At 39.7% G+C, this 14605-nt stretch overlaps 2 protein-coding genes across 2 annotated transcripts; one reads left to right on the top strand and one right to left on the bottom strand.

Annotated features, from left to right (window-relative positions):
• Positions 1-779: 779 nt before the first annotated feature.
• On the top strand, positions 780-7028 carry LOC144535759 (G-protein coupled receptor family C group 6 member A-like). Its single transcript, XM_078278397.1, has 6 exons — positions 780-1025; positions 1396-1696; positions 1947-2762; positions 3701-3907; positions 3993-4110; positions 5336-7028. The coding sequence occupies exons 1-6, from the start codon at positions 859-861 to the stop codon at positions 6262-6264; spliced, it is 2538 nt and encodes an 845-aa protein (XP_078134523.1). The 5' UTR covers positions 780-858; the 3' UTR covers positions 6265-7028.
• Positions 7029-9234: 2206 nt separating this feature from the next.
• Positions 9235-14345, bottom strand: odc1 (ornithine decarboxylase 1). The gene is made up of 11 exons (XM_078278398.1): positions 14206-14345; positions 13206-13342; positions 12857-12991; positions 12436-12609; positions 12114-12286; positions 11794-12010; positions 11604-11687; positions 11281-11443; positions 11058-11173; positions 10736-10950; positions 9235-10486 (listed from the first exon to the last, which is right to left on the bottom strand). Exons 3-11 carry the CDS (start codon positions 12956-12958, stop codon positions 10336-10338), a joined length of 1395 nt encoding a protein of 464 aa, XP_078134524.1. The 5' UTR covers positions 12959-12991; positions 13206-13342; positions 14206-14345; the 3' UTR covers positions 9235-10335.
• Between the last annotated feature and the right edge of the window lie 260 nt (positions 14346-14605).

Below are 14605 nucleotides of genomic sequence, written 5' to 3' on the forward strand. Positions count from 1 at the left end.
GCTATAATAATTGTTCTTGAGAAGATATTAATGTTGTAGTAGTACATGTAGTGTCTTTTCAGAATTTTAACAAATAAGACAGTTGTTTTAGTAGTTTTATTTGAATTGAATTTAAAGTAACTTCAAATGCCCATTTACAGTATTCCACGGATGTATTGCCTTATGTTTTGGAATAAGTTTTACAATTCTGACCTCTGCTGACATAATAAGTAATAACCATGAAGAAATGGCCTTTGAGCTTGACAGTTCATTCTTATACACATCATTGTAATAGTGAAAACTGAAGAAGGGACACCTTTTAAGGACAGTAAAAACGACAATGAATAAATTAAATGAAATTAACAGATGAGAGGGTAATTACAAATTACCATGATGGTATGACTCATTGTTAAATAAAACACAATTCTTTTTAAGGCCCAAGATACTTAAAGAGCATAGTCTACATGTAGCATGTTGCCCTCTCATTGACTCTTTTGCAAACTGTGCCACAGTTATTGTTTTTTGGGGTCACTTACCTTAATAAAAGAGCCATTGCACAATTTGAATGCTTTACAAATGCAATCAAATACATACACCTGTCTTGTCTAAACCAGTTTATCATCTGAAGGTAGGAAAATCATCAAGAGTTTATAAATAATTCGTTACCATAATGGGGTGGTTCTATGAGCAATTCAAATCACCGTGTTATTTTTGTGCCACCCACGTGTTTTGCATTAAGGTAGATTACACCTAACAATGCAAATGATCCAGTCTGACTTCCCACAATAGCCGTTATATGACAGCTGTAGTCGACAAACCAGTTCATTCTCTAGAAAAAGGAACGATTGCATACGTGTGTTTTACCCCTGTGTATCCACAATGTTCTTGCTGTGGTTATTTGTGAGTATCATGAGTGTGTTTTGCCCTTGTTTGGTTTTTGGTTTTCTAAATGCATACTCTAATGGAGACATCATCATTGGAGGACTTTTCCCAATTCACTTAAAAACAACTAGAACCACAATGCCTGGACCGGTCTCCTGTAGTGAGTAAGTATAAGTCTCTCTCTCTCTCTCTCTCTCTCTCTCTCTCTCTCTCTCTCTCCCTCTCCCCCAAACAGTCGAGGCAGATGGCCGCCCACCAGGGCAGGGTCTGCCTGAGGTTTGTGCCTGTTAAAGAAGAAAAAATATTCTCACCGCTGTTGCATCAAATGGTTGCTTTTGGGGGGAATTGTTGGGTCTCTGTAAATTAAAGAGTGTGGCCTAGACACTCTATCTGTAAAGTCTTCTGTCATGATTTGACACTATAAATTAAATTGAACTGAATTAAAGTAGGCTCTTATTATCAATTAGTGCATTTACATGACTATAACATTATTATAATTATTTGTTTCCATGTGTCCTCTGTCAATTTTTGCAGCTATGATTTACGAATGTTCCTTCGTTCTCAAGTGATGATATACGCCATCAGAGAAATAAACCAGCAAACTGGAGTTGTACCCAACTTCACCATAGGATATGACATCTATGACACTTGTGGAGATGTCAGCTTTGCCGTAAGAGCGACACTCCAGATGTTGAAGAACCCTCAGAGCTGCTTAGTACCTCCAACCTTTCAATCTGCTTTACCTGAACCCCAAACAAAGGCAGTGATAGGTGAAAGGTATTCTGAAGTATCAATAGCTGTTGCACGAGTTTTTGCTCTGTCATCAGTTGCCCAGGTTTGTCTTCTCTCTGTACTTGATAGTGTGCTATTAACTACAGTTGAAAAAGCAAAATATGTTAGATGCCGTTGAATAGTTTAGGGCTAATGATGAGATTATGACAGAATTCTTATCTAAATCTAAGATTTGATAACACATAATGCAAAGATTGTAATTAGTATACTCCTTTGTCTTGATACAAAGGAGTATTTATGTTGCAAACAGCATGCAAAACCATTTTAACATGATATATTCCTGTTTGTTACAGATTAGCTATTCTTCGACTAGCGAGCTACTCAGCAGCAAGTCAAAGTTCCCCACTTTTCTGCGAACAGTACCCAGTGATGTGTATCAGACAAATGCCATTGCTGAGCTGGTGAAACAGTTTAATTGGAAAACAGTGGCCATTGTAGGAAGTGATGATGAGTACGGGAAGTACGGCAGTGATAGCATTGTGACCATAATCCGTAAATCGGAGGATGTATGCATTGAATTCATTTACATCCTGCCTAGTAACTTTTATATGACCAATTCCCAAACCAATGAGAGGCTGGCTGAGCTGGTGAGCAAGATCAATACATCCTCTGCTGAAGCCATTATCTTGTTCACCAAGGAAGCCAATGTTGCTGTCATCATGAAAGCAGCCATCAAACACAACCTCAACAGAACTTGGATTGCAAGTGATGCATGGTCCACCTCAGAAAACATTACTGCAATGCCACACATTAAGATGGTCGGGAATGTTTTCGGATTCATCACTAAGAGGAATGAGGTTCCTGGTTTTAAAGACTATGTCATCTCAATGTTCAACGGGTCCACTAATAGCATTCTCAAACATCACCTGACTCAGTATCCACTTTGTTCTAATCAGTCTAAGAAGAACAGAAAAAGTACATGCTCGCTAACAAACAGCCAACAGGGATCCAAGCAATGTCTGGATCCAAGTTGCTTGGCCAGTTACATTGACCAGGATGAATCATACTATATCTACCTAGCTGTTCAAGTCATTGCTGAGGGGCTTCGCGGCTTGCTAAAGTGTGACAACCACCTGTGTAAACGTAGCACCCCATTTACAGCCTTGGAGGTACAGTAAAGTTATCTTGTGACATTGGAGATTATGCATTGCTAATATGTGTCTTTACAGAAATAGTTTGACATTTTTTGGAAAAAAATGCTTAATACTTTTCTTGCAGAATTTGATGAGAAGATTGATGTCACTAAACCCAGAGAGTGGTATCAATCTTCTCAGTCTCGCATTGCCAGACTTATCTCCACAGCGCTCCACATACATTCCAGGATAGGAAAAAAAAAGAAAAAGCTCTAGGTTGTTTGCATTTCTATAAAGCAATCACAATCGTCTTGGGCGACGCTAAGCTGCGAACGAAGGAACTTGTTTCGGTGTACCATTTGCACCCCGCAAAAAGAAAACACCACATATAATATGAAATGAAGTCAACTGTTCACACAATACAGTAACATGAGTTATATAAATTAGCTAGATACACATATCTTACCAGTGTATCGCCATGGTCGGCCTCAAAACATCCCAGTTAGAGAGTAAATGCTGTAAACTTATTTATTGTAAATCTTTACAATCACTCCCCGAAAGAACCAAGCAGGCCTACCTTTTCGCACGGTCAAAATTTTCTTCAAAACTTTCCGTTTTCAGCGTGTAGCTTGCTAGCTCGAAGTTTGTTGTTGTTTCCCGAAGTGAACAGAGTTTGAGAACGGCAACACACAGAGAGCAGCAGGCAATTATCCTGGAAATGGACTTCCCTTGATCCAGACCATCTCATCTAAAACTCTGCAAGAAAAGGAATACGCAAACTATTCCTTTAAAGAAACAGAAATGTATTTTTTTTTTGTTATTGACAAAATATACCTACAATATTCTAACATTTTTGAAAGTCTTCTATGTGAAATATTTCCTGTTTTATAATGTGTCATTTTGCAAGTAATATAATATATAATTCAATAATAAAAATATAATTCATTTTACGTCAATGTTATTTGTCTCCACAGCTTCTTTTGGAAATCCAGAAAGTAAACTTCACTGTGAACAACACACATATATTCTTTGACGCCAATGGAGACCCCAATGTAGGATATGATATTGTACGTTGGGACATGGCTGAATCCAGCACACACATAGAAACCATTGGACATTACTTGCCAGATGGAAAATTAGAAGTCCCTAATGAGCTTGTTAGTTTCATGCGCAATGTGACGGTAAGGTTAGAATGTCATCATATATTTATTTCCCAAAATAAGCTATGGATATTATGTGGTACTGAATCTTTTTTGTCTTTTAAAGGTAACAGCCTACAACTGCTCTAAAATGTGTAAACCAGGGCAGGAGTTGAAAAAGCTAAGCAATCAGTGTTGCAAAGTTTGTGTTCCATGTGCAGAAGGAGAATTTTCTGATAGAAATGGTAAGTGTTTCCTTTAAATACGCACCACCTCAAATAATAAAGATCCTGTCTTCTGAGAGGATCCCTATTATGGATACATACAGCAACTGTGGATATTTAATAGGGGAGAGTTGGAATGGAATGTTTTTATAATCTGTAGCTATGATCTGTAGTGCATACAATTAACATACAAAGAATTGTTGATTTGAGGGGGCGCCTGAGCCTTATGCTTAATTTTTCATAAAGAACGGAATGGTTTTGAGCCAAAATAAATTTCTGATCAGCTTCTCCAAACTCCCACAAAACTTGAATTATGCTCCAACGCTCAGGCCTTTTAAATCAGGGCTTAAGATTTATTAAATGTGATCAGGGTGCACACCACCGACGTCACAAGTCAGGAGTTTGTAGGTTTGGACCCAAATGCAGAGGAGGAGAGGAGGAGATGAGGCGATAACGGAGAGTTGAATGATTTAATGACCAAAAAATAAACTAACAATTACAAAAAGTAAGCTGGTAATTATCCAAAAATCCAAAAACCAGTAGCACGTGAAAACACAGCCCTAGGCACAGGCAGAACTTTTTGACATAAAGTGAGATGACGAACTGACACCAGACAGAGTGAGAGCACAGACAGGAGAAACACATTCAAGACTAATCTGACTCAACAGGAAACAAAACTAGACAAAGTCGACACTATACTATTGAACACTATAACAATACAGGAAGTGAAGCATGCGAACATACACACCGATGGATCTAGGAAAACAAAACAGAGAACACGGACTAAAAGAACACAGGCAAATAAAACAGAACCATGGACAAGGAACGAGAACAAGACAGCAATAAGAGGAAATGATGACAAAACAAAAGAAAACAGGAAATATCTGAACTGAAAACCAAAACCATGAACGACAATAAATATGTTGTTTACACCAAGCTTTAAAACGATATCCTATACAGGACAATTTGAGGTAACAGTTCAATGCAACAACAAAAAAAAAACGGATCTCCTATGCAGGAGTAGTATATGGAATATGATGTTCAGGTTTCTTGTCTGTCGTTGCATTCATTTGGAAATTTTGCGTAACTTTACTGTCACACTGCTGTGCTGTAATGCTGATCAGATGCTGGGGTTTGGTATTTGCTTAACAAAATATTTCCTTACATAACACTTTTCAACAGAATTCATTCTCCATGATGAATATGCAAAAATATGCAATTTGCATTTCTTTGTTCACTTCTATAGATGAGGAGTGTAAACGCTGCAGTTCAGATAAATATTCGTCTCCAGAGAGGGCTACCTGTTTGGAGAAAAGGGTTGACTTCCTCAACTGGTCAGATCCCTTCATTATCTTCCTGAGTGTCTCGGGAGTCTTTGGTATTATAGTTTCCATTGTGTTTGCTATTTTGTTTGCAATCCATCGCAGCACTCCTGTTGTTAAGGCCGTTGGAGGTTACTTGTGTTTCTTGGAGCTTTTGTCCTTGCTGCTCTGCTTATGCCTTACATTTAGCTTTATCGGGGAACCCACTGAGGCTTCCTGCAAGGTAGGTATGCCTTTCTTCGGCATAGCCTTCTCCCTCTGCATCTCCTGCATTCTGGCCAACCTGCTCCAAATCTTCGTGGGCTTCAGCTTTGACCTACAGTTAGGCTCCTGGATGAAGAAGCTCAACCAGCCGCTGGCTGTGGTGACAATTGTCTCTGGGATCCAGTTGGCTCTGTGTGTGTCATGGCTGTACTTTAATCCCCCATCTCCTGAACGTGAAAACATATCAAGCGAGACCATCCTGTTGCAGTGTAACAAAGGCTTCCCTGGATTCTTTATTGCCATGTTAGGCTACAACGCTTTCTTGGCCCTTATTTGTTTCCTGTTTGCATTCAAAGGTCAACAGTTGCCAGATCTGTATAAAAATGCAAGTCTAATCACCATCAGTATGCTGCTGTTTTTAATCGTTTGGATTTTCTTCATCCCGATTTATATCAGTTTGTTTGGGAAGTACAAACGTGCCATCGAAAGCTCAGCCATTCTCATTTCTAGCTACAGCATCCTCGGATGTCACTTGGCCCCAAAGTGTTACATCATGGTGTTCAGGAAAGAGATTAATAATGAAAATGCCATTAGTTTGTACATCAGGAAGCATTATGAGCAGAGAGACATGACTGTGGTGAAATCATAATCTCACATGCACATCTATAAGATCTTTGCGGTTGCCAAATTGCGAAAATTGCAAAACGATTATCCACACAGAAATACGTCTTCCTGTGGGGAAATCATACTGTAGCATTATTGACGTTTTTACACTTGCATCAAAAGGAAATACAGCGTGTTAATTACTAATATTTAGTTAGGCTGGTAGGCAGATTTATTTACCTGTGATAATGACCTGAAATTTTTTTTACAATGTATCCAAACTTAAAAAACTCGGTAACACTTTACTTGAAGGTATCTACAAAAGAGTGACATGATACTGTCATGAACACATGACACTGTCATGACACAGTCATGACACATGAACCCTAACCCTAACTCTAACCATAACCATAACTTGTCATGACAAAAACCGAATGACACTTACTAAAAGAAGCGTTATGTCATAAACGTTTATGACTTGTTTATGTTTATGACACGTTCATGACAGTGTCATGTCACTCTTATGTAGATATCTTCAAGTAAAGTGTAACCAGAAACTAAAAAATGTTTACTCCTGCACACTTTGCACTCTTCATTGCACTACTGCTTCAACCTGTCTATATTGTTTCTGTTTATAGTGTATATATAGTTTGTTTTTGTTGTTTGTTTTGTATGATTAAGCACATTGTGAGCAATGTATAATCCAAAGCAAAATTCCTCGTATGTGTCCTCATACCTGGCAAATAAAGCTGCTTCTGATTCTGAGTCTAAAGGCCCTGACACACCAAGGCGACTGCCAGCCGTCGGTCCAAGTTGCGTCTGCCTTTTTTTTTTTTAATCGGCGTCGGCCTCGGTCGGCTGTCGGCTGAATAGAGGGGGGTGGGGGGGTACAGCCCCCCCCCAAAAATCAAAACTGGCCAGTGCAACATCTAATAATAATTTCCTTTACATAAATAAAGACATTTGCGCCATAACGTTGCAGAAAAGGCACAAATTGTTTCAGAAAAATTCATCAGAATGCAGGATATGTAGTGTTTGATATGCTCAAAATTTCAGTTTTGCCCAAAAGTGGAGATCTCAACCCCCCCCCCCCCCCCCCCCCAATGTTAAACCCAAAGTTACGCCCTTGATGGAGTATTAACAGTATTAGCCTAAACATAATTTGTTGCCTAAATTAAATCTAAACTGTAAAGAAGTAGTAGTAAAATAAAAAGCTGCCCATTAAAGTTAGGACTGCAACTAATGATTATTTTCATTGTAGATAACTCCGTAGATTATTTTCTCGATTAATCGATTGGATTGATCGATTAAATTATAATACGTCAGAAAATGTAGAAAATGTCCAATGCCCAAGATGACGTTATCAAATGTCTTGTTTTTGTCCACAACTCAAATACGTTTAGTTTACTGTCATGGAGAAGGAAAGATACTAGAAAATATTCACATTTAAGAAGCTGGAATCAGAGAATTTTGACCTTTTTTTCACAAAAAATCATTCAAATCGATTATCAAAATAGTTAAGCAATTAATTTAATAGTTGACAACTAATCGATTCAACTTTGCAGCTCTAATTAAAATACAAAACAAAGGCCAATGATTTCATGACAAACAGCTGTAAATACTACTGTTATGGATGTAATGTCACTTATTACAGATGTTACTAGAATTCCCAGATGTTGTAAATGTGAATAGAAGCAGATGTAGTGAATATAAATATGAAATACATGCATGTATCGACATATTACTGTTACTACTGGTACAACTCGCCTTTATAAGGGGCAGATACACACACACAAAATATATTCCCATTAAAGGGGCTCAGGAGGTAGAGCGGTTGTGGTTTACAAAATGGGGGCTGGGGACCCCCTGGGGGTCCTTGAGGGGGGTTTCAGGTGGTTCCCAAAAAAGATGAATCATTTCTTTTCACTAAATGCCATCCATAAGTAACACAATGACAGAATGGATGACTATTTTGGTCATGGGTTTTATGCACTTTCTGTAATAAAAACATCTAAAAGCAAAAATAAAAATCATATCAAATGGGGAACCCTGGGACAAAATCTTATTAAATGGGAGTCTGTGATCTAATTTGTCAGTTTAGGGGTGCATGATGTAAAAAAAAGTTTGGGAACCACTGGTCTAGTAATCGAAAGTGGTTCAATCTCTGGCTCCTCCAGAGAGTCGAAGCGTCCTTGAGCAAGAAACGGAACCCCTGACCTCTGCTGATGAGCAGGTTGGCACCCAACACTGCCATCAGTGTGTGTGTGTGTGTCATAGATATATAGAACAGTTCTATATCTATATGATATATATCATTGTCCTATATATATATACGTGCCTGTGCCAAATATCTCCATGCCTGTTTTATTTTATTCAATTCTTTTTGTAGGTTTTCTTTATTTATTCTATAGTGCTTTTTTACAATTTGTATTCTATTTGTGCAAAAAAAATATGACAGTAATGATGTGAAAAGGCAGGTGTAATAACTTCTGAAAATACTCAGTCAATAAATCTATTAAGTGTGGAAATCTGTTGTGTAGATGAAGTAACTCTCTGGAACAAAGTTGATTTATCTTTAAGACTGGGCAATTTACACAATCCAGTTGTAGCACGCATTGTGTAAAATCTATAAGGATTGACTTGAGGGATAATTCACATTCCAAGCACAGAGACTCTTTTAAACATGCCTGAGCATGAGTGTGTTCTAAGTAAGGGAGTTTACGTTAGGCTCATGTGTCTACTCTGGAATGCTAAATAAATTACTTTGAGTGACTTGAGAGAAATTTGAGTGGAAACACAGATACCAGTGAAAAGGAAGAACATAAATCCAATGTTGGTTGTTATTACTGCAAAGGTCACTGTGGCAACATCACAGGCAGCACCGATTTAAACCAGTTCCTGCTGCAAACACTAGATGGAACTCCTGATACATCTTAAGAACAGTGTTCTGCAGTCCATAGTGCTATGTAAGTAGTCACTTTTTTTTGTCCCATATTAACAAAACACACAGTCATAATTTGGCTCTGCACCTGATGTTTTATTTATTAAAAAAATACAAAACTTGAAAAAGTTTCCATAGGAAAGCATTATGAGTTTGCAATCCCATCTCTTTCGTATCCACTTTAAATGTATGGTTGTTTTTGTTTTTTTAACACTGCTGCTGCTGCTCTGTCATAGCATGAACAGACTTGTCTTCTACAGGTTACAAAATAAGGGAGGAGAAGAGGAGAGGGGCAGTCTGCTTCTTGAGTCCCTGTGTTTTAAGGGTTAATCCTGAAGATGTGTTTTTGGTGGCAGCTGACCCGGGTAAAGCTGGTGGATCACATGGGTAGCTGAAATGTGCATTTATGCTAAGCTAAAATGTCTATTTAGTATGTTTCTGTAGTGTTTGAGTATATTATTTTTTTAATATATATAAAAAAAACACTGCAGTACAGATGGTGTTTTGACTAGCAGAACATTACACATGCAGAATGTGACACATGCATTTCCTTTACGTTTCTGTATGTGCCTATACACTTTGCATGGGAACGCATAATAAAAAGGTTTTATATATGGTAACATCTTGAGGATTAACACTTGAGTGGTTCTGTACAGAAGTAGAGATCATGGAAAAGATAAATAAACATAGCAGCCATTTGAGGAATCAAATCAACCCTCTAACCACCTCTTTGCAAGTTACTAGCTAGGGATGTGACTTCAGATGTTAACCGGGCCTCACTTTACTGAAGGGAAACCGTCAGTGAAGTTTTGTCTCCCTACACTAGAGCAGTTCATTTTCTTCATGAACTACGGTGATCCAGATCTTACAGTCATTAAACAACTTAGGGCAGGAAGACTGCAGCAACAAGTTGCCCTGTAACACACTGCTTGGAACACCCAGAGACACCAGAGTGTGATTCAGCCTCATTTCATTGAGGGTTAATCCCCACTTCCGTACCGAACACAAAATGTGCAACTTGTCGCTCTCATTCTCCTCCTGTCAAGTAACTGGCCTTAAAATGTACATTTGGGGAGAAGAAAAAAAAAAACACATTTATAAAAAAAAAAAAAAGCACTTCAATAATTAATAAGGATGCTAGATCCGGAGAACATTGCGGCGATGTACAGAACACGTTTAAACCACATGGGCCTGGCAGGGCTTAGCGGGCATCTCCAAGCTGGGCATCTCCAAGCTGCTCTCTCGACCACAGCAGGCTGGCACTTCAAGACAAGACTCCTCCGCAGGAGCTGGCATGCCCTGGGAACAGATCTGTTGCACGTGTTGCCTGTAGAAGACAATGCAGATAGAAAGTTAGATGGTCTAGTAAGAAAAATATTAAAATCTGAAAATGTTCCTCATGACCAGCCATACTTACAGAAGGTAAGATATTAAAAATAAAAAGATTTTGTTCCACGGAGTGGAACATTTTGCTCGGGCTAACACCCATGCTGCCGCCATTACCAGTACAAACATACAGAGATAGATGGTGATCCATTACCAACTACCACTTTCAGCTTTTGTGACATCTACTCACCAGGCAGTGCGGGACATGACGTAGTAAATGTCAGGTCTTTGGAAGCCGTTGAAGGTGGAGGAGGCAGCCACTGTGTAGGCACCCATGTTATCAAAAACCAGCCAGTCGCCCACTTGCAGGTCAGGCAGGTAACACTGCTCAACAATGCGATCAAGGCCATCGCATGTTGGGCCCCAGATACTGCAGGGGTACATGACCTCATCCGGCTTTGGCTTCTATTATTAGAAGGGGAGGGGGAGAGACACACACCATCATTTGTTTCACCTTTCCCTGATGAGAAACTTTACACACGCCACTTTTTCAGTCCTTGAATTTCACTTACCTTGTGCAGTGTTGGCAAACAATGAGCATGGTCATAAAGTATACAGTTGAAGGATCCATACACTCCATCGTTGACATAGTACATCAGAGTCCTATCACTGGTCCCTTCGTCTTCCTCTGAAGAAAGCATAAGTCATTTCACCAATGAGAAATGTAAATAAATGTGCTTTCGGAATAAACTCAATTTTGTAAAATCAGTAATTTTTCTAAATCAAGGCAGTTACCGTCGGAGGCCGACTCCTCGTCCATGATGACCTTCTTGGCAATTATGTTGACAACCAGTGTGTAAGCAGAGGCCACATAAAAGCGCCCTGGCTCAGCAATGACCCTGATACCAGTTTCAGCAGGGAAATACTTGTCCAGGGCTGGGCTGATTACCGCTGTGATCTAGCAAGGGAAAAAAAAGACATTTCCACAGGTAAATAGAAGACCGTGAAAAAAGGAATTATCCTGAGCTAGAACTACTGATGTTGCAGCTAAATGTACAAAGGATGTACTGTCCAAGACCAAAACAGATTAATATTTTCCCCATGAAAAAGCAAGATACCTCTTCAAATTTGAGTTCAGTATTCTCTGAACCAGGGAAACCACCTCCAATGTCCAGCAGGTCCATGTTGAAGCCCAGCTCATTCTAGGAGTAAAAAAAATAAAATTCAGAATCTCACATTTACCTTGCTGGGTGAAAACCAAAAAACCCATAAATCCATTGTTGTACATGCATTTCTGTCACAACTCACCCCGATATCAAAGACACAGCGGGCATCAGCGATTGCCTGGGAGTAGGTCTCCGGATCAGTGCAGCCACTGCCAACATGGAAGCTGACGCCGATCACGTCCAGCCCCAGCTCTTTAGCCCGCTCCAGAAGACCTCGACAAGCTTTGAGTGTGGCCCCAAACTTCACACTCAGACGACACACTGCCTTTGAGTCATCTGTGGCAATACGCAGCACCAGCCTGGGCACAAAGCAGAAACGGAGTTAGGGTGAAAAATAAAGAATGAAGGCAGATAAATGATAATACCACTATTATATATCTTATTGATGGTAAAATGTCTCACTTGGCACTATCGTGACAGCGGGCCACTTTCATGAGTTCCACCTCGCTATCAAAGGTCATCATCTGAACCCCATGGGCAGACGCATACTTGATCTGAGAAACTTGCTTGCAGGGGTTGGCATAGATGATTCTGCTTGGATCCACTCCCAGAGACTGAACCATCTGAATCTCCGTCTAGAGGGGGACAATGCCAACAGTCAGCAAAAAAAAAAAGCGCCAATCTAAAAACACGAGCTGCCAATGCAATTTCAGCTAATCAAAGAGAGCTTTGTATTGTTTTATTCTGAGAACATCTAGTGCTATGGGAATTTCCCAACACGCACCTTGCTCGCACAGTCAAAGCCAGCACCCAGGGATGCCAGTGTCATAACTACAGCCCGGCTGTCGTTGCATTTGACAGCATAGAAAGGAGTGACGCGAGGCAGGGCCCTTGCCCAGCGCAGATGTTTCTTCAGTACATCTCCCAAGTCACAGATGTAAAAGGCATCCCTATCATCCTGTAATGAGAAAAAAAAATATAACATTTCCAATACACTGCAAACAATACACATTGTAATATTAAAACTGACGATCATTTACACCACCATGGTGGTTAAGAGTCAAGTAAAGGAAATACAATTCAGACAATGCAATAGCAGTAACCTGAGCAAGGTTGCTTTTAAAGTTGAATCCTGCTGACATTTATCACCTAACAAAAAGTGCCATCTGTGTATCCCCTGAACAATGGCAGCACAGGACGCTTACCGTCATGGAAGACTCATTGATCTTCTGATCAACAATATCCCGGGCAGAGAAACCCTCCTCCAGGAAAGAGAAGTCAAAGTCGTTGGGAGTGGCCGTGTTCATGGTCACAATTCCTTTTGGTGAGTCACTAGTAAACTGAAAGAGGGAGTGGAGGACATATTGAGAGGACATTCAGCTTTGAGAACAGTGTCTTGTGTCCTTTAATTACTAAATTCCATAACATTCCCCACCCTTGGGAAAGTCTTAACAGTGCAAATGGGAGTAATTCTCAAAACCTGGTACTTGAATAAATTACATTACAGGTCGTCAGTTTCTGTAAAATGAAAACAGCAGACTTGAAAATGCTTACTTGGATATGAAAGAGATGAAATTTAGTGTTGGTGTTGCTCAGGTGCAGAGAAGCCAAGGTGGCTCGCCAGTGAAGTTAAATCCCTTCAAATAACACTCAAGGCCTGGGCCAGTGTGCGTCTTCCTAGAGTGATTATTCTGTAAACAAGATAATTTGACAGTATTTTTAAAATGCATTTCCTTTCCTGAAGGGGAAAAGGCTTGATCATTGAAGTCATAGAATTATTAAACTCAGCATTAAAACCTCAAATTACAATATAAACGTATTCTGAACTTACATTACTAGGAATGTTACATGTACAAATGTATCATAAACATACGGCTTTTCCTGTTAAAACCATTACAATTAGAGATCCATCTATCCATCCGTTATAAGTAACGCTCTATTTATAATAGTCATGACTAATTGTATTGACACCATCCGCACAGACGTGTTTAAACCCCGCCCAGTGCAGATTTAATCAAATTAGAAGATCCGCCTTTAGCTTAAAGAATGGCATGAAAATGAACCAATCGGTGACTAACAACTGACGTCAAATGTGCCGGTTCCGTTCGAGCTCTTCGTGCCATGAGGCGATTTAGCATCTGAAGTTACTGGTAACGTTAACGTGGTTAAGACAAGCTAACACAGCCCGTTTAAAAACTTGTTCAGCATAACGTTAACGGCAACTCGCCGAAGTCTACGGCCCTGGACGTAACAGGCTAACGTTATGCCGGTTTATTAGCAAGGTTAACAGCGATATGTTAATTGCTAAATAACGTTAGCTAACCAGCCGCCTGTCACACCGGCCACGTCGTAATGTTAAAACTCAAGATCGATTCCATTATGAAATACATTGACGTTATGGTGAAATAGCAAGAATACCCACCCCAACTAAGACCCTATTTATGTGTCCTCTTTAACCCGCCATAACAGAAAGTTAGCTAGCTACCCTTTGTTAGTTGAAAAGCATTTAAATCTAAAATGTGACGTGACATAAAAAAAAAAATACTTGACTTACCTTAAAAAGCATTTACAAAGAGTGTGTCCATTAGACCAGAATGCTGGGATTAAAAAAAAAGTATGCAGTTCCTCCTCACAATGAAGTCCGCTGCTTGAGATGTCGGCTCTATGAGGACTGGAACTAAAGTGGGAACCGGTAAAAGACCCGACAGTATTTATAGAGAGCTCGTTACTATGGCAACGCAGCCAGCTGAAACCGGCCTCCCATCTACGTATGAACCGGTTTAGGCTTGTTACCCTTATCCACATGGTGGGGAAGACAGACAGACAGACAGACAGACAGGGACACGCACAAGATTACTTAAACTAACACAGCCACTTCAAACCGTGTTATCTATGTAAACTAAGCATTTCCACTGCATTGTGCAAAACGCCACCATAACACTCACAAGACTGTC

This window comes from Sander vitreus, chromosome 20 (assembly GCF_031162955.1).
Source record: "Sander vitreus isolate 19-12246 chromosome 20, sanVit1, whole genome shotgun sequence".
In the NCBI taxonomy this organism is placed as follows: Eukaryota; Metazoa; Chordata; class Actinopteri; order Perciformes; family Percidae; genus Sander; species Sander vitreus.